At 47.3% G+C, this 18,587-nt stretch overlaps 1 protein-coding gene across 4 annotated transcripts in view; it reads right to left on the bottom strand.

Annotated features, from left to right (window-relative positions):
• Positions 1-1,716: 1,716 nt before the first annotated feature.
• Positions 1,717-18,587, bottom strand: part of lrp2a (low density lipoprotein receptor-related protein 2a) — a 49,647-nt gene continuing 32,776 nt past the window's right edge. For all 4 annotated transcript variants that reach the window (XM_020055047.3, XM_020055049.3, XM_020055051.3 and 1 more), the window contains 34 exons: positions 18,460-18,585; positions 17,426-17,545; positions 16,362-16,493; positions 15,626-15,827; positions 14,999-15,294; positions 14,098-14,764; positions 13,831-14,001; positions 13,469-13,692; positions 13,109-13,286; positions 12,805-13,001; positions 12,421-12,666; positions 11,673-11,801; positions 10,536-10,655; positions 9,137-9,253; positions 8,608-8,724; positions 8,319-8,456; positions 7,981-8,103; positions 7,742-7,870; positions 7,449-7,580; positions 7,210-7,341; positions 6,935-7,078; positions 6,551-6,716; positions 6,339-6,467; positions 5,957-6,177; positions 5,420-5,599; positions 5,192-5,311; positions 4,946-5,036; positions 4,753-4,820; positions 4,060-4,177; positions 3,804-3,930; positions 3,337-3,447; positions 3,144-3,260; positions 2,984-3,055; positions 1,717-2,788 (listed from right to left, as the gene is read on the bottom strand). In XM_020055047.3, the coding sequence (XP_019910606.3) occupies positions 2,618-2,788; positions 2,984-3,055; positions 3,144-3,260; positions 3,337-3,447; positions 3,804-3,930; positions 4,060-4,177; positions 4,753-4,820; positions 4,946-5,036; positions 5,192-5,311; positions 5,420-5,599; positions 5,957-6,177; positions 6,339-6,467; positions 6,551-6,716; positions 6,935-7,078; positions 7,210-7,341; positions 7,449-7,580; positions 7,742-7,870; positions 7,981-8,103; positions 8,319-8,456; positions 8,608-8,724; positions 9,137-9,253; positions 10,536-10,655; positions 11,673-11,801; positions 12,421-12,666; positions 12,805-13,001; positions 13,109-13,286; positions 13,469-13,692; positions 13,831-14,001; positions 14,098-14,764; positions 14,999-15,294; positions 15,626-15,827; positions 16,362-16,493; positions 17,426-17,545; positions 18,460-18,585 (5,531 nt within the window). In that variant the 3' untranslated portion in view covers positions 1,717-2,617. The remainder of the gene's footprint in view (positions 2,789-2,983; positions 3,056-3,143; positions 3,261-3,336; positions 3,448-3,803; positions 3,931-4,059; positions 4,178-4,752; positions 4,821-4,945; positions 5,037-5,191; positions 5,312-5,419; positions 5,600-5,956; positions 6,178-6,338; positions 6,468-6,550; positions 6,717-6,934; positions 7,079-7,209; positions 7,342-7,448; positions 7,581-7,741; positions 7,871-7,980; positions 8,104-8,318; positions 8,457-8,607; positions 8,725-9,136; positions 9,254-10,535; positions 10,656-11,672; positions 11,802-12,420; positions 12,667-12,804; positions 13,002-13,108; positions 13,287-13,468; positions 13,693-13,830; positions 14,002-14,097; positions 14,765-14,998; positions 15,295-15,625; positions 15,828-16,361; positions 16,494-17,425; positions 17,546-18,459; positions 18,586-18,587) is intronic.

The raw sequence follows: 18,587 nt of genomic DNA, 5'->3' as shown, positions 1-18,587 counted from the left end.
TAAGTATTTGATCACCTACCAACCAGTAAGAATTCTGGCTCTCACAGACCTGTTAGTTTTTCTTTAAGAAGCCCTCCTGTTCTCTACTCATGACCTGTATTAACTGCACCTGTTTGAATTTGTTACCTGTATAAAAGACACTTGTCCACACACTCAATCAAACAGACTCCAACTTCTCCACAATGGCCAAGACCAGAGAGCTGTGTAAGGACATCAGGGATAAAATTGTAGACCTGCACAAGGCTGGGATAGGCTACAGGACAATAGGCAAGCAGCTTGGTGAGAAGGCAACAACTGTTGGCACAATTATTATAAAATGGAAGAAGTTCAAGATGACGGTCAATCTCCCTTGGTCTGGGGCTCCATGCAAGATCTCACCTCGTGGGGCATCAGTGATCATGAGGAAGGTGAGGGATCAGCCCAGAACTACACAGCAGGACCTGGTCAATGACCTGAAGAGAGCTGGGACCACAGTCTCAAAGAAAACCAATAGTAACACACAACGCTGTCATGAATTAAAATCCTGCAGCACACGCAAGGTCCCCCTGCTCAAACCAGCGCATGTCAAGGCCCATCTGAAGTTTGCCAATGACCATCTGGATGATCCAGAGGAGGAATGGGAGAAGGTCATGTGGTCTGATGAGACAAAAATAGAGCTTTTTGGTCTGAACTCCACTCGCTGTGTTTGGAGGAAGAAGAAGGAGGAGTACAACCCCATGAACACCATCCCAACCGTGAAGCATGGAGGTGGAAACATCATTCTTTGGGGATGCTTTTCTGCAAAGGGGACAGGACTACTGCACCATATTGAGGGGAGGATGGATGGGGCCATGTATCGCAAGATCTTGGCCAACAACCTCCTTCCCTCAGTAAGAAGATGAAGTTGAAGATGGGTCGTGGCTGGGTCTTCCAGTATGACAACGACCCGAAACACACAGCCAGGACTCCGTAAGAAGCATCTCAAGGTCCTGGAGTGGCCTAGCCAGTCTCCAGACCTGAACCCAATAGAAAATCTTTGGAAGGAACTGAAAGCCCAGCGACAGCCCCGAAACCTGAAGGATCTGGAGAAGGTTTGTATGGAGGAGTGGGCCAAAAATCCCTGCTGCAGTGTGTGCAAACCTGGTCAAGAACTACAGGAAACATATGATCTCTGTAATTGCAAACAAAGGTTTCTGTATCAAATATTAAGTTCTGCTTTTCTGATGTATCAAATACTTATGTCATGCAATAAAATGCAAATTAATTACTTCAAAATCATACAATGTGATTTTCTGGATTTTTGTTTTAGCTTCCGTCACTCACAGTTCTTAATGATAGAGCTTCATAAAGACCTGTTAGTACCTATGATCAAAATTACAGACTTAAACCTGCAAAATCGGCAGTGTTCTCCCCACTGTATAATTTTCCTGTGGTGCCTAGAAATAATGGGTGTAAAGTTCCTAGGTATATGAGTTATTTAACTTTCTTAAGCCTATATTTAGTTAATTGCAATACATTTTGAGGAAAGAAAACAAGCCTTTTGAGATTGTATTACAAAACCAAAATTTTATTCATTTTACAACTCAGCAGCATAAATTTAAATCCCACTTTGCTATCTATAAAACCATTTGGGAATATTTAGAATGGTACAGCCTTAATTTGTCATTTTCATTATAATATAAAAACAATCTAAGAGCATAGGTTTTGCAACCCATGTTTTAAAAATGACAGACCAAATTCATTATCTCCAGATATTTTACTGTTGGAAGATAACCACTTAGATGTCCAAAACGATACAGCAAGATACATCTTCACACATTAAAAATCATGTGCATATTCAAGTATTGTTCCAAATTAATTTTAAAAAGAGGCCATTGTTATTCATTAAAAACATGGAAAACATGATCATTTTGATTTCAAAATGCAAGTAGTCTGGGAAAATAAAAATTTGACCTTGTAAGTAATACCTAGAAAACCTTCCTTTAAGATATTGTGCATTTTCATATTTTTTACCACATCTATAGGTTTAGAATAACTAAGGTGAGAGCACAAGTATTGAATCAGTTTGTATCTGTTGATCAACATTTTTATAGTTTTTAGCCCTGAAATGAGGTATATAAACATAAGATGAAATGCATACATCTTCAGTTTTGTTCAGTGGCAAAAATAGTTCATTGTCCTTTCAAATCATTGTCCTAACATGATAAATCTACTGCTGTGCATTCTCAATAAACTCACAATTTACTTCACATGTTATGTGTTATTTTGTTTATGAAGCTCTATCATTAAGATAATCTATTTCCAACCGCCAGAGAATATTATCAACAAAAATCTTACTCTTCAAATTTACAAATGTACAACATATTTATAACATTTCTATCAGCAGCTTCAGTGCAAAGATATACATATAGTACATCACAATAAAAAAAATCATGAAACAAGAATTGGCATAAGAAATATCAGAAGGCATCTTTTCTGTATGCTAAAGAAATGTTTTTCTAATTTTCTTTTCTCAAAACAATCGTAGTTTTGTACACAGGCTGCATATAAAAATAGATTCTGTGCAAAGGGGAGTGTGTCTTTGATTCCAGTCTGTGACAAAGTGTGTGTGTGTGTGTGTGTGTGTGTGGGGGGGGGGTTATACATCGCTGTCCTCTTTGACAAGGTTTGCTGTGTCTCGGAAAGTGTCTTCCGTCGGTGAGTAGGTGCTGGGATGATCCCTCTTCAGGGGTTTGATGGGAGGGCCGAAGGGAGATGGCTCAGTGGAGGAACTGTTCTCATTGCTTCCTACTGCTTTTTCATTTTGCATCTGAAAATTGAAACTGGAATGACTACCACAAAGCCAACACAATTCCAAGACAATTCACTTCAGAGTAACTGTCAGCAGCAGACATAAACCTATGTTCTGTGTGACACCCTGCTGTAAAACCGCAGATTACTGTAGTCACTGAGCAAAATGAAGGGTGAAGATAAAGCCACCATCAGGTGGCAGTGTTGGGCTTACCTCGGAATAGGTGGGGTTTTCAAAAGTTGTGCTCGGCTTCAATTTTCTTTTGAAAAAACTCCACCTTGACTGCTGGAATTATGAATGCAGGGCAACATTGTTATTAAGTTGGGGTTTAATACCTTTAACTAATGGTACAAGTATAGTGCAAGAGGCTCACCTGAACAGGCTTGGCTTGGATTATGGAGCGGTCTACAGTGCTCACTCTCTGTTCTTTATGGTACGCTGGGTTCGTAAAGTTGTTCTGTATCTGCTCCCCGCCTACAGTGACAGTCACCTTTTCGGAATCAGAACAATTAGTTTTGTTTTAATGGGTCAGTCCGACTGGATCGTTTATGTACCGGCTTGGTTACCTGTGAGGCGTGGATGACAGCAGGATCACTAGGCAACCCAGCTGCTACCGTAGCATACAGAGGGTTCTCAAATGTGATTGGCTGCCTCCCTGACTCCGCAAAGCTCTCATCCTGTAAACGACAAGGCATTTATTAGCATTTCCATCAAAAGTGATTCAGACTGAGTTGAGATCTTTTAACAACATGGATTTCAAGTTGAGCACGAACCTCAACGCCAAGCAATCTGTTCCTGACTTTATTAACCACACAGCAAAACCGCCCCTTGCTAGGAATGTGTTGACTAGTCTGAATTGTCCTGTTAATAAGTCTGATTAGTCTTCATAATAATCATGTGGAAAAAAACGAGATGTCTAAAGGGTCAGAGGTAATCGAGTCTCACGGGCCTAACAGAATAAAAAAACACTGACAGCGCAGTCTGAAGGGGCAGTGACCCCACAACTGCCATACAAACATAGTCCAGTGATTACCAGCTGATTGGCCCTGTCAATGAATGACACCCCGATGGGTGGAGGTCCCAGATCCATGGTGACGTTGTCACCCGAGCGAAACGTCACCCCGTTGCCAGTGTCTCCAGATTTTACTAGACTGCTCAGGCTACCAAGGAGAGACACAGGAACACGGTTTCTTCATGAAACATAACACATTTATATGGGGCTCTTGTTTGAAACGATACGAGAGATGTAGGCAGAGGTGGGTGAGTTCAGGTCAACGCTCAGGGCCTACCTGGGTAGTTTCGGCATTGGGGGGATTAGGGACCCCGTTCGTTTGTAGTTGAGGAAAACGCCAACGGCCAACGCTCCCGTGATGAGGATGAGGATCACCGCTAAAAGTACAGCGATCGCTGAAGATGAAGATTTTAAAAGTTTATTCCAGAACATCATACTAATCATTTGTCGGTTTCCAGCTAAACTTATTAGATGTCCCGTAGCAGAATCAACTCCTTCGTTTTTTGTAGTAAAATATAAGCAGACTCCCTATGAATTTGCTGACATGTCTGCAACTGAAGTTAAGAGTATGGTGATATTTGGTTGTTCATTAGAGAACTGAGTAAACCTTTACTGGAAGATGAAAGTCTCTGCTGAGTCAAAACAAATCCCAAGGTGACTGTCAGGTGACTGTCAGAAAACAACTGTCTACAACCAACAAATTAGGGTAAAGTTAAATAAAAAGAATTACAGCTATGTGACCTATTTTGTTGCTTCAGCATGATGAATGTTAGAAGTTAAATGGAAAGGTGCAGCATTTGAAAACATTTGACCGGAGTGTGTGTTTAGATAAATTTTTCAACAGTATCCTGAACCATTGATATGTGACACCAGTATGAAGACCGGCACATTGTTCTGCCGTTTTTGGGAAGAAATGGATTGGTGTTTGAAGAGATACACTTTACAGGTTATACACCATCCAACGCCATACCTGTTCCTGCGGGGGCACCCCTGGACTTCCCGATTTCACAGTAGCTTCCTGCATAGCTATACGGACACCTGCACATCAAAATAACAAAAGGTGACTTCCTCGGGCGGAATGAAACACTCCTCTGACTCGTGGCTTTGCTGTTAAAATAACACAACAGGGAATCTACTTTCCGGGCCCTGCTGGCCGAACTCACTTGCATTTGAGCAGGCCCCCCTCGTCAGTGTAGCAGGTCCCACCGTTCACGCATCTGCATGGAGTGAACATGTCGACCTGAGTCTCAATGGCTGCGGGAGTGAAAGCCAAGCACAGGGTCACCAAACCATATCAGAGCAGCCGTGCGGGCACGGAGTGCCAATTCAATGGCGCGCGGCGGTGCGGTCAGCGCGGCACGAAGGCCGCTGCCGTCCGTTGCCCCCCGGTTCATTTAAACAGAGCATACCTGCGTCGCATACGTTGGGGTTGAAGTCGACTGGGGAGGACCCCTGAGGGCAGGCGCAGGTGTAGCCGCCGGGACGCAGCAGACACAGGTGGCTGCACACGTCCTTGCAGGGGTTGGGTACTGAGGAAGGGGCACAGGGGTATGGCGACAGGCCTTATAATCACCGAACAGGAGAGGTGGTGTGGTGGTGGGTTTATTATTTTTTTTCTCTGCGGGACAACCTCTGACCTGATCGGCTGTATCTGTGTTCCTGGTAGACGCGTACTTGAGTCAGCCAGGGGTTGACGGTCAGCACCTTGACTTTGTCCCCCTTTCCGAACTTCTCCGTCTTCCACACTTCGCCCCGCTCCTTGGTCGACCAGTACACATGGCCCTCGAAGACGTCCAGGCTGTAGGGTTTGCCGATATCTGAAGTAGGGAATTACCATGGTTAATTAGAGACCACTTGGTTGGATTTAATAGGTAATTATTAAAGGAGTTCATTTTAGATAGTAGTTATTAAAAATAATGGATCACCAGCATGTCAGCGACTACTGCTGCACATCACAAATAACAAGTTATACCCTTCATAGCACAGTTCAGACCGGACACCTTCAGGTCCTGGTCAGGAGTAGTGCACTAAAGAGCTAACAGGGTGCCCTTTGGCCTGCAATGTTGAGGATGTCTTAGAAACCAAGCATTCAATTGCCAATTACACTGTTAATGTGTAATGACAAATACAGTTGAACTTTGGGACCCCTGAGAAAGGTGTCACTGGGTTCTGACCTCCCGACATGATGATCTTCCTCTCCGTCCCGTCTGGCTTCATGGACTCTATGATGTTCTCCTTGGAGTCACACCAGTAGATCCTGTTTCCGTTCAGGTAGTCCAGAGCCAGGCCAGTAGGCCAGCCCAGGTCCTCGTCCAACAGAACCTGCCTGTGCTGCCCGTCCATCCAGCTGGATTCGATTCTGGGTCTCCTGCCCCAGTCTGTCCAGTACATCATTCTGGGAAACAGGTTTTATTAGCTAACGTGTTTCCTTGCCACTTATTTCCATTTGCCTTTTATCGCAATGCCATTGTAGATGTAAACACATTGTATTAAATAATTACAAACACTGCCACACAGCCACACACATTCTTCCATGTAACTGTATCCAATCCCTACCCAGTTGCTGGGCTGACAACAATAGCAGCAGGCTGGTCCAGGTCAGTATATATTAACCACTTCCTGTAGCGACCATCTAACTTCGCCACTTCAATTCGATTGGTCCCTGCGTCTGTCCAGTAAATGTGACTGTAAAACCAAGATAATGAGATATATAAGTATTGAATGCAAGAAAAGTGCAAAAAATACTAATAATGGGTAAGGCATGGTACCCTCCAATCCAGTCCACAGCGATCCCATCAGGGTTGGAAACATATTTCAGGTTCAGATCCACCTCCTTCACCGGGTTATTGCCGTTGTCATTGAACGTGGGCATGTAGGCCCGCTTGATAGAGCCAAACTCATTGCCTCGGCCCAGGACCGTCCAGTGCACAACACCTGGAAGAACAACAGGGTCAAAGTTTCAAATAAAACAAAGTAAAACAAGGGTTTCTTTTTGGACACAGTAAGTAAGTCTCTTCCCTTTTAAGCCAATTTGGTGTCAAATGAAGGAAAACATGTACAGTCTGAAAACCTCTCCAGTTACTGTACTTCATTGCTTCCGGTATTTCCACTCCATTACCCAAGTACAGTTTGCTAGTTGCTAAGAGTCTTACTGAAATCAATGCCCTCTGGATCCCACTGGTAGTCCAGAGCCTGGATGTGCTCTGCGTTGTCCACGAAGTCGGAATACTGTCCTGAGGACAGGTTGAAACGCCGAATCCGCACGTTGTCAGCCAGAAGCAGCACCGGTGGGTTTCCTGAAATGGAGAAAGGTCAAAGGCGGTCATGTGACACATTCAGCCGCCCTCCTCGGGAGGGCGAAGGTCGCATCTCGAAGCGGCACCCAGTTCATTATGTAGTCTACTGCTTTCGCCCGGAGCTGTCTTACCTTCGGCAGCACACTCCACGCCGTGCTGCTCGCTGACCGAGCGGAAACCCTGGGCACAGAAGCACTCGTAGCTGCCCTTGGAGTTCTTACACTCCTGCGGACACGTCCCGAAGACCTCGCACTCGTTCACGTCTGAGAACGAATACGTAAACAGGAGACACAAAGGTTACGGATGGCACAAGCGGAGGCTGCGGTAGAGATAACCGCTACAGGGTTTTTCTGGAAAAACGCCTCCGTACCCTCGCAGTCGTTCCTGTTGGTCTGACTAGGCTTGTATCCGGGCCTGCAGGAGCAGAGGAAGCCTCCGTCGGTCAGGTTGGTGCAGTTTTGCTCACAGATGTTCTCACTGCAGGAGCGCCCACTGCCGTGATCTGAAGAGAGCGCACATGCAACAGTGCATGTCACGTTAATGGCAATCGCTCCGCTCTCTCATCAGCTAGAAAATCACGCGGTTTCTCCAAACAGTCACATGGGCAGCTGAGCGCTACAAGAGATGAGGCATCCGCGGCGGTTAGCCGGCCTCGTTACTCACTGCAGCCCAGCTCGTCCGAATGGTCTCCGCAGTCGTCGTAGTCGTCGCAGGCGTACTGCAGGGGGATGCACTGGCCGTTACTGCACTTGAACTCTTCTGTTGAACAGGGCCCGTGCGTGGGGGTTTGGCCTGCAACAAAAACACGTCCACCATTTTGGGACGATTAAAAAACACGGGCGACCCCCCCCCCCCCACCCGTGGCCATGCAGGCCAATTCCTGAGGACGGGCGTGTACTTACAGTGCTGCTCTCTCTCGTCCGTGCCATCGCCGCAGTCATCCACAGAGTTGCAGAGCTCGTGGCTGTAGATGCAGCGGTTGTTGTCGCAGCGAAAGCGGAAGGGCGGGTCACATGGGATGTCCACTAGGGAGACAGGGTTTACCAAGGGTCACAGAGTGCTGATCTGAGATCAGTTTAGACCGTTAGATTCTATTGAACCAGACCGTTAAGGAGGGGGTAATCGAATCATAAATCTGCACACTTATTCTGAGGTGTGTGATAAATACAGACCCAGGACGCAGCCAGGCTCAATGTCAGAATTTCATTTCTCATTGTAAAAAGACTGATGGGGACCTTACAGCAGAGATGGAGCTCCTCGTCAGAACTGTCCCCACAGTCGTTGTCTCCGTCACATTTCCAGTACTGCTGCACGCACACATGGTTTCTACACTCAAACAGGAACGGTGGGCAGTACGTGCCATTTGGATAACGTGTCGCTGCAAACGCAAGACATTCATAGACCATTACAACTGGAATTCACGTTTGTAACTTTTTAAAACTGTAGAGGGCGCTGTAGCAACATAACATTCATTCTGGAGTTAAGAGTGTCCTGTTTGATGTCAGCCTGTAGACACGTGTGGAACTTACGACAAGATATCTCGTCAGTATAGTCCAGGCAGTCAGCATTGCCGTCACATTTGAAGCGGTCAGCGATGCAGTGGCCACTCCCACACTGGAAGTAGCCTGGGTGACAGGTCCGCAACTCTGCGACACAGCCACCCCACGCCAGCATGTTAGTCATTATCACAAACAGGCATTTATGCACTTATTTTAAGTGAAACCTAAATTCAAATTACATTCATGTTGAACAAGTGGCGCATTTCTCAGATTCTGACTTTTGTGTTCACGGCTACAGGAAACAACCGTTTAAAACGGACTAGAATTTACAGCGAAAACAGCCAATGAAGGAAGAAAAGCAGTGTTTTACAGAAAACCAAGTCAATTCATCCTGGTGGTCTTTTTAATGTGTCCTGTGCCTCAGCATATCCTGGTGGTCCTTTGAGTTTTATCCTGGGCCTCAAAAAGGTGAAGTTTTACCGCTTCTTAGCTTAGTGCTTTATTCCTTCACCCGCATAAATAAGCAGAGCCAGAGCCAAAACAAAGAGCCTCCACTCACCACAGTCCCTTTCATCTGAGTTGTCCTCACAGTCGTTGTCATGGTCACAGACCCAGCGGTCGGGAATGCAGTTCAGATTATCGCAGCGAAACTCGCTCTCGGAGCACACACGCGGGCCTTTAAAATCAGAATACTAAATTAGTCCTCATTACCACAGTGCAAACAAACGACATACAGAGACAGATGAAAAACGTGATTAAATAATACCTCATTTTAGTGGCAAAAAAGCTTTGATAAACATTTTCTATACGTAAATAGTGCCCCCCCTTCAAACTGGGCAAATGCAATAGCTGAGTTGGTGCTTGTTTCGCCATTATCAAAAAACATATAAGCACCCAACCAATAATGCAGCCATTTTTCTGCAGTGAGTTAATCAAGGAATTCACTGGAGGCGTTCTCTCAATCTCTAAGTGTTAGCAGAACAGTTACAAGAGGACTGGCCAACAAAAAAGCTAAGCAAATTTCATCATATTACAAAGTGATTTAGAGCGGGACATTGGTTGTTCTTTGAAGCAGAAACATTATCCTCATTAGCTGGCATGTTTTCAGACCTGTTTAAATTCTCCAGGGCAGAGGTGGCCAACTCCCTGACTCCCTCCGACTGACATGTTGAGGACAAGCTGTTTCTCTAGCAGCTGATAAGCCGCCTCACATAACACTGTCCTGACGACAGAAGTGTTAAGTCTTTTACCAGAGTACTTTGTTATCTGATAAAACAATGACACGTCCATTCTTTGCCATCAACAGCCCTATTTCATCTGTGTGACTGGCAAAGCTGCACTGGACTACCCAGCCAGAAATGCTATGAAAAGACGAAACCAAGCCCCAGCGCAAGCACATGGCGGTGTGGGATCGCACCCGTTGGAATAAAAAGAAAAGTTGGTCTTGAATCAATGTAGAGTTCCAACCTAGTCACGCTCCAACTAGGTTGGTGCTACCAGACCATGATGACTCAGTGTAGAAGTCCAGACACCAGCCAGCCATGACACGATCTGAGATCCCAGAGATGCTTTCTTTTCAAAGAGTTGGGTGCCTAAAACCTGGCCTAAATTACCAAATAGAAAGACTGGGGAAATACACTCTTGTGTATCTACGATACATCTTGTAATCTACGAACCAATCATCTTCCAAAGGACCTTCCCACTCACCAATAAACCAATCATCTTCTATAGCACCTTCCCATTAGTTTGTTTCAGACGTGGCTTGCATCTAGTTAAAGCCATGCTTCTAAGCAGTATGGTTCACTTAGGTTAAATACTAACAAATACTTTTTCTTACTTATTAAGGAAACAACCATACTGTTCTACGGTCCCTCCTGCTTAGGCCGACTTTGACTCGTTCATACTGTTTCCCCGGGGTATATATGTGTCCCGGTGGTTAGAAGTACTGTAGAACTCACTGCAGGCGCGCTCATCCGATCCGTCCCCGCAGTCGTTATCCCCATCACACCTCCAGCGCAGAGGGACACACTGGTGGTTGTCACAGCGGAAGTCCCCCAGGGGGTCGCAGGTCAGCGCCTCTGAAACCACGACCGACACACTGTTGTCAAGGACATGTACACCACGCTGTCATCCTCCTAATCAGAAGTTCCTCTGTTCAGTTATTTACACCTTAACATTTCACTGCTGAACACACAAGAGATGTTTTACCAGACACGGGTTCAGCAATAACAATGAAGAGATACTCAATAACATTTTCTTTAGTCAGGGACACTGCCCTTTAGTCATTCAGTAGATTCTTTTTTGACTCAGAAAAATTCCAAGTCTCCTTTAAGATTTCAAGACATTGACGCAGTTACAGCTGTAACCTCTCCGCTGGTACCCCAAGACACTCTCAGATTAATGAGAAATTCTTCAGCACTGTGCATCATCCTATTAAATATTCTGATGTCCATTACTACTAGAACGCATAGCTTTGGACTGAGAGGTGCCCTCTTTAAAAAAGAAAGAAAGAAAGAAAGAAAGAAAAAGAGAACAGAGCTGGTCACGCAAGGGGGGGAGTGCAGCATGTCTGGAGTGGGTGAGTCCTGATCTGTGGGTGAGTCCTGATCCGTGCCAGGTCTATGGAGCCCAGGAGAGGAGGCAGGCAGAGCCTTGCTGAGCCGTCTCTACCACACAGGGATGGAGGCTGGGGAGATAGTGGTCCTCCACCTGGCCCGCCCGCTGCATTCTCCAACACAGATTAGAACCAAGCTCCCCTCTAGCGCAGGAAGGGCACTAATGGAGTCAGAGCCTCTGATAAGAGACGGGAGGCTGCAGTCTGTGGATCAGGGTGCCGTAGGAGGGTGCCGTGTGAACCTCGAACACACACGCACACGTACACACGCGCCATAAATCCAGAGGAAGTAAATGGAGCTGGTGGTAAGACCCTCTCCGTCACCGCCTCCCGTTGCCAACAAATGTAATGGTCTGCTAATAACCTTTCATTCACACTAGACACACACCGTTACCTCATACAACAACCAGTATCATTCAGCGTCATGTGTTCAAACTGTCGGTTGATTCAGGTCAGGATGCAGGGGTTTTAGTGGACTCACCGCAGCTCTGTTCATCACTGTTGTCCCTGCAGTCGTTGTGGCCGTTGCAGACAGACCATAATGCCACACAGCGGTAGTTTGTTCTGCAGGCAAACTCGGTGTGGTTGTCACAGCGATAAGACGGCCCCACTGTGAATAAGTAGAGGAAGTCGTTCAGTACAGTGTTGAGGAAGACTTTCAATACAGTGTTGAGGAAGTTCAATACAGTGTTGAGGAAGTCGTTCAATACAGTGTTGAGGAAGTTCAATACAGTGTTGAGGAAGTTCAATACAGTGTTGAAGAAGCCGTTCAATACAGTGTTGAGGAATTTTTTCACTACAGTGTTGATGAAGCTTTTCAATAGTGTTGAGGAAGTCGTTCAATACAGTGTTGAGGACGCCTTTAAATACAGTGTTGAGGAATTTGTTCACTACAGTGTTGAGGAAGCTTGTCAATACAGTGTTGAGGAAGTTGTTCAATACAGTGTTGAGGAAGTCGTTCAGTACAGTGTCAAGGAAGTCATTCAATAAATACAGTGTTGAGGAAGTTGTTCACTACAGTGTTAAGGAAGTCATTTACTAACATGTGGAGGAAGTCGGTAATTCATAACGGAAGCAAACTATTATCAATTCAGATATATATATATATATTTTTTTTACTTCTTGCTAATAGTCATTAGCTTAACTGTAACTATCAAACTCAGTTCCTAAAGCAGTCAGTTGTGTGTGTTTGGCCACGCGTTTCTCCGTGGGATGTGAGCGTCACTCACTGCACTCTTCCAGAGGCTCGTCAGAGTTGTCTCCACAGTCGTCATCCACGTCACACTTCCAGCTCTGGGGGATGCAGCGTCCGTTGCGACACTTGAACTGTCCGGGCCTGCATGTCCTGCTGGAGCAGTGGGCGGGCTCCTCGTCAGAGCCGTCGCCACAGTCGTCCTCCCCGTCACACTGCCACGCCTCAGGGATGCATTTCTTACTGGTGCACTGCCACTGGTGGGTCTCGCACTGATGAGTGACTGATCAGACAAACCAACACACCACAGCTTAACCACACTACTCGTCAAGTAATCTCTGTACTCTAACAACAACCTCCTTATAATGGGAAATCAACAAATGTACAGAGTAAATGATAGAAAAGACAACACGCCACCCACCACACAGCACTGGGTCTTCATCAGAGCCATCATGGCAGTCCTGGTTACTGTTGCACAGAAAGTGTGGGCTGGTGCAGTTTCCGTCGTTGCACTGGAACTGGCCCAGTGGGCAGTGGCGACTGGGGCAGGTGGAGGGCTCATCAGAGCCGTCCCTGCAGTCTCTCTGACCGTCACACTTCCACCAGATGGGGATGCAGCTGTGGAGAGCAGGAGGGGCAAAACTCAGGGACCTTCAACATCACCTCAGGACACATGATACAAAGGGAGCGTGTGGTAATAATTGAAAGGGAAACCCCACGCATACCGCTCATTATCCGCACATCTGTACTGGGTGCTGGTGCACATGGGCAGGCAGCGAGCCACGCCCCCCAGCTGTACAGTCAGGAAGTGGTCGGGGCATTCACAGGTGTGACCCCGCCCTCCGTGGCGGATTAGACACAGGTGGGAGCAGCCGCCGTTGTTCACCGCACAGGGGTTGGTCACTGGGGGGAGGAGATAGGGTCAGGGAATCGGGCAGACATTCAGTGCCGCTGAGCAAACACAGGCCCCCGCATTGTCCCCATGTTAGCCCTCGACAGGCAGGGAACGCCAGGATGATGAAGCCACAACCGCGATTCGGGAAGGAGACACCACTCGGATTACAGGCTCCTGGACTGTGACTCACCTATGGGCTGCCTGTATGGATGGCACACGTGGATGTCGAAGGGTCTGTGCGTGGTGTTGACCAGAGCCTGCCGGCCAGAACCGTCGTATTTGTTGCCTTTCTCCACCGTACGGGTGTTCCAGTCGGTCCAGTACACGGTCTCCTCAAAGACGGTCAGAGCGAACGGGTGTGGCAGCGTCCCGTCGTACACGCTGTGCCGGTGATGTCCCTCCAGGTCGGAGAACCTGAGGAGGCATAAGAGGAGGACGGTTATGGGAGGCCTTCGGGCATTTAGGAAACATTTAGGAAACATTTAGGAAACATTTAGGAAACATTTAGGAACCCATCGGAGACTCTGAGGGTGACGTGAAGCGCAGACTCACTCGATGTAGTTGAGATGGGCGTCGGACCAGTAGAGTTTGTCGTTGCTATAGTCAATGGTGACACCGTTGGGCCACTCTATCTTGGTGGTGATGATAGCCGTCTTGTTGGTGCCGTCCATTCCAACACGGCCAATGAATGCTTTGTCCCCCCAGTCTGTCCAGTAGACATATCTGACCGGAAACCGAAATAGGTTTAGGTTACTAAAGACCATATCTCTACTTTTCATTATTTTGACCGCATAACATCCATCCGTTTGATTTACTCACCCATATTTAGGGTGCAAAACGATCGCCCTGGGGTTTTCAAAGCAATAAGTGTTATTGGCGTCCGCACAGTGTTCAGCCAGTTTCCTCACAAAGCGGCCGTCCAGTTCTGACACTTTGAGACAGTCCAGGAAGCTGTCCACCCAGTAGAGTTTCCTGGCCACCCAGTCGACCGCCAGGCCCTCGCCATGCAGCACGCCGTTCACCACCACCTCTCGGTCACTGCCGTTGTACAGCATCCGCTCAATGACCCTCCGGCTTACGTCGATCCAGTAGAAGCGCCTGTCCACACGGTCAAAGTCCATGGCCACCACGCTGGTCAAACCCTGCAGGATGAGGGAGTAGGCCTCTCCGTCTGTCGACAGGTTACGCAGATAATAGCGGTTGCTGAAGATGAGGTAGGGCGTGATGTCGCTGTTCTGACGGCAGCTGCGCCCGTCCGGTTCCCGTAGGAACCCGGGGGCACATTTGCACACGTAGGAGCCCACGGTGTTCTCGCACACCTGGCTGCACACGCTGGGCGTCTCGGAGCAATCGTCGATGTCATCGCAGGACTTGCCGTCGGACATGAGGCGGTAGCCCGGGCGACAGGTGCAGACGAAGCTGGTGGGGGTGTCGGTGCAGTTGTGGTCACAGTGGTGCATGGAGGGATCAGTGCATTCATTTATACCTGCGACCGGGACAAGAGAGAACAGGCCAGAGGGACTTACTAGAAATTCATAAACCCAACACCGCAACGTTGTGATACAAAAGGGCTACATTAGCATTCTAGTTGACATTTCAGTGTGACGTTTATTTCTCTACTTTTTCCCCAATTATTTATTTTTTTATACACTGCGGACCAAGGTTAATGAAATTTCCGTTAATGCTTTTACGATAACGTCCGCATGATATCGTCGCTCACCACAGCCCTTCTCGTCGCTGTTGTCTGAGCAGTCGTCCGACCGGTCACACACTTTGAAGAGGGGGACACAGTGTCCGTTGTCACACTGGAACTGTCCGGGGGGGCACGTGGTGGTCGGCGTTCGGCACAGGGTCTCCAGTTCATCCGAATCGTCGCCGCAGTCGTTGTCCCCGTCGCAGGTGAAGTCGCGGGACACGCAGCGTCCGTTCTGGCAGGTGAACTGGTGCTGCTGACAGGGCTGGTAGGAGCAGGCCTGTTCGTCGCTGCTGTCACCGCAGTCATTCCTCCGGTCACACCTGCCACCGAACACATCAGCACTCAGTGTGCCTCCTTCTCCACCAGGTGGAGCCGCTATTTCCATCATATTTCTATTTTCTCGTCGCCTCATCTAAACAGCACTGATACAGCACATTCCCCGCTTCAACCAACATTCTTTCCACTTTATTTCAACAAAATAATAAACATGATTTTGAATCAACATTGGAGACAACTAATCAATATAAGGGAGCTTTGTGTTTTCGACCCCGTAGTGTGTTTCTTATTTTAAAAAAAGAAATGGTGTGTGTTGAACTGACATCTGTGCCCAGTGGGTCAACACATCTGTAATATGACCTTGTTACATCAAACCTGTAGGAGCTGCGTATGCAGAGGCCGTTGCTGCAGGTGAAATCGTTGAGGCCGCACGACCTGCGCGTGCAATTCTGGTGCTCGTCCAGCGCATCCGCGCAGTCCGCATCGCCGTCACACACCCAGTCACGAGGTATGCACTTCCGCTGCTGCGCGTCGTTGTTCACACAGGTGAACTCCAAGGCGGAGCACGTACGGTTGGCTGAAGTTAAAAAAACCAACAAAAAAACCCATTAAAAACAAAGACACAAAAAAAAACAGACGGGCAGCTAAATTACAATAAATCAAAGATGTCTCATCACGACGAGGACCCCTGAGACGGGACCTGAGATTTCTCGCGGTCCAAGCATTCCTAAGTGTATTTCAGGACCTCTAGCTAGGACTTCAGTTTCCTATCCGTCTAATGTGATTGAGCCCCATTGTTTGAAGTGAGTCTCCTGCAGAGGACGGCGGTGTGCTGCAGCCATCTGCTCCGGGCTCCTCATTGTCAGGGGCCACATTGGTGAGCGATGACATAAGAGTCTGGATCCACCCCGAGCCAGGAAGCAGAGACAGGCACAAAGTAACGACCGAGGCGGGGGAAATCAGGAATGTGAGCTCCTTGGACTCTGGCCGGAGACCTTCAACCGGGAGCCAAAGACACCCCGTGTCCTCACTCCCTCTCGGCGCCGCGTCTCGGGTCTGATCCGCCAGTGATCCGACGCCGGACAGGGGAGAGGAAGACACGGTCACTCACCGCAGCTGTGTCTTTGGTCCTCATCACTCATGTCTCCGCAGTCATTGTCCCCGTCGCAGATCCAGGAAGAGGCGATGCACCTGCCGTCATCACAGCGGAACTGGTCAGAGTTGCAGGTCCTCACCAGGGTGGCTGGACAAACCATACACGGGTTACAATCACAGTGTCGTTAATGCTGTTTTGCTCTAAATAAAAAACTTTTCTTCGCTGACTTAGAGGAGTAAAGACAACAGGTAATGAAGTGAAGCTAGGAAAACAGCAATGGCATCTACTCCACATTCCAATCTACGGTGCCCGGATCCAAACACAAGATAAAGTGAGGCTGTGTAATCACACAGGAACAAAAGGAAGACAGAAAACAGACAGAAGAGGAGGGGTAGTGTTTGTCAGAGGAGGCCGGTGGGCGTCAGTCGGGAAGAATGTCACGGACAATGGGAGGCCTGACTGAATGACTGACTGACCACATCCCTAACAAAGACACACACAAGTGACCCATCACCAACAGCACACACAAACACACACACACATTTAAAAAAAAATAATGTTTTATCCAAATATCCTATTTTGGATAGAATTTAGGTGAGCCCAGACAGGGATGCAGAGAGACAGCAGTCTGGATCCCGGGCACTGTGAGCCTTTGTCTGTGACCAACAGGCCCCACAGCCGGCACCCGGATCTCAGGCTCTCCAGGAGTGATATGAGGGGTTGGTATGGACCGTTCCATACAGTGGAATGGGCAGCCCACTTCCAGGATCAGCACCTCCCCCACAACAACAACATCAATGCTTGATGCCAGAAAATACACTATCCTTGAGATCAAACTTTCCCTGAAAGCAGAATAATTAAGAAGCGTGCTAATAACGACTGTCCCGCATCAGTAGCTAAGTCTACAAGACAGTCGTGTCCGGCAATGAATGTGTCATACACATACGCACACACACACACACACACACACACAGAACATATCCATCATTAACTGACTCTTTTACTCAGAGGAACAAATGAATAAAACATTGGATCTCTCCGGGTTGGCATAATGAGTAAGGGAGTGTAGTTGTTCTTACTGCAGGAGGACGGCTCATCTGAGCCATCAGCACAGTCCGTCCCTCCATCACAGTACCAGTGCGCGGGGATACAGCGGCCGCTGGAGCAGCGGAACTCACTCTGGGCACACGTGGAGGTGGCTGCAGGCAGATAAAGAGACATGCATAGGGTCATTAGGGGTCACTTCTCTCTAAACCCAGCTTCATACGAGGAATCTTGTTCTGAGACAGTTTTCCACAACAAGAGGATCACCCTGGAGCAACAGGAAATGTGAATTTATATTTTATAGATTTGAAATGATTGGATATTTGTCATTGGGAAAAATCAAGCCTTACATTTTAAAGTGTAAATTATACAAATTACAAGGCTTTTCAAATTTCAACAAGTTCTATTTCTTGCTGTGCAGATCAAATTAACATTCCACACAGTCCTATTCCACACAATCCTGTTCCATACAGTCCTATTCCAAACTGTCCTTTTCCACACAGTCCTATTCCAAACTGTCCTATTCCACACAGTCCTATTCCTATTCCACACAGTCCTATTCGACATTATCCTATTCCAAACTGTCCTATTCCAAACAGTCCTATTCCAAACTGTCCTATTTCAAAATGTCCTATTCCACATTATCCTATTCCAAACTGTCCTATTCCACACATTCCTATTCTAAACTGTCCTATTCCAAACTGTCCTATTCCACACAATCCTATTCCACACTATCCTATTCCACACAGTCCTATTCCAAACTGTCCTATTCCACACAGTCCTATTCCACATTATCATATTCCAAACTGTCCAATTCCAAACTGTCCTATTCCACACAGTCCTATTCCACATTATCATATTCCAAACTGTCCAATTCCAAACTGTCCTATTTCAAACAGTCCTATTCCACACAGTCCTATTTCAAACTGTCCTATTCCAAACTGTCCTATTCCACACAGTGCTATTTCAAACAAAGTCCCAGTGAAAAGCAGTTCACTATATACTATATAGGGAACAGGGGGTCATTTCCAATGCAGCCTTACTGTGTGATCAGCTACGGGTGACTTACCACAGTGTGTAGGGCTCTCGTCACTCATGTCACCACAGTCATTGTCTCCGTCACACAGGTAGGAGCGGGGGATGCAGATGTTGGTGGAGGCACACTTGGTGTGTTCTGGCTGACACGTTCGCTCCGCT

The sequence above is a fragment of the Esox lucius genome, chromosome 16, assembly GCF_011004845.1.
Source record: "Esox lucius isolate fEsoLuc1 chromosome 16, fEsoLuc1.pri, whole genome shotgun sequence".
Lineage (NCBI taxonomy): Eukaryota > Metazoa > Chordata > Actinopteri > Esociformes > Esocidae > Esox > Esox lucius.
This window is presented reverse-complemented; position numbering and strand designations above follow the sequence as displayed.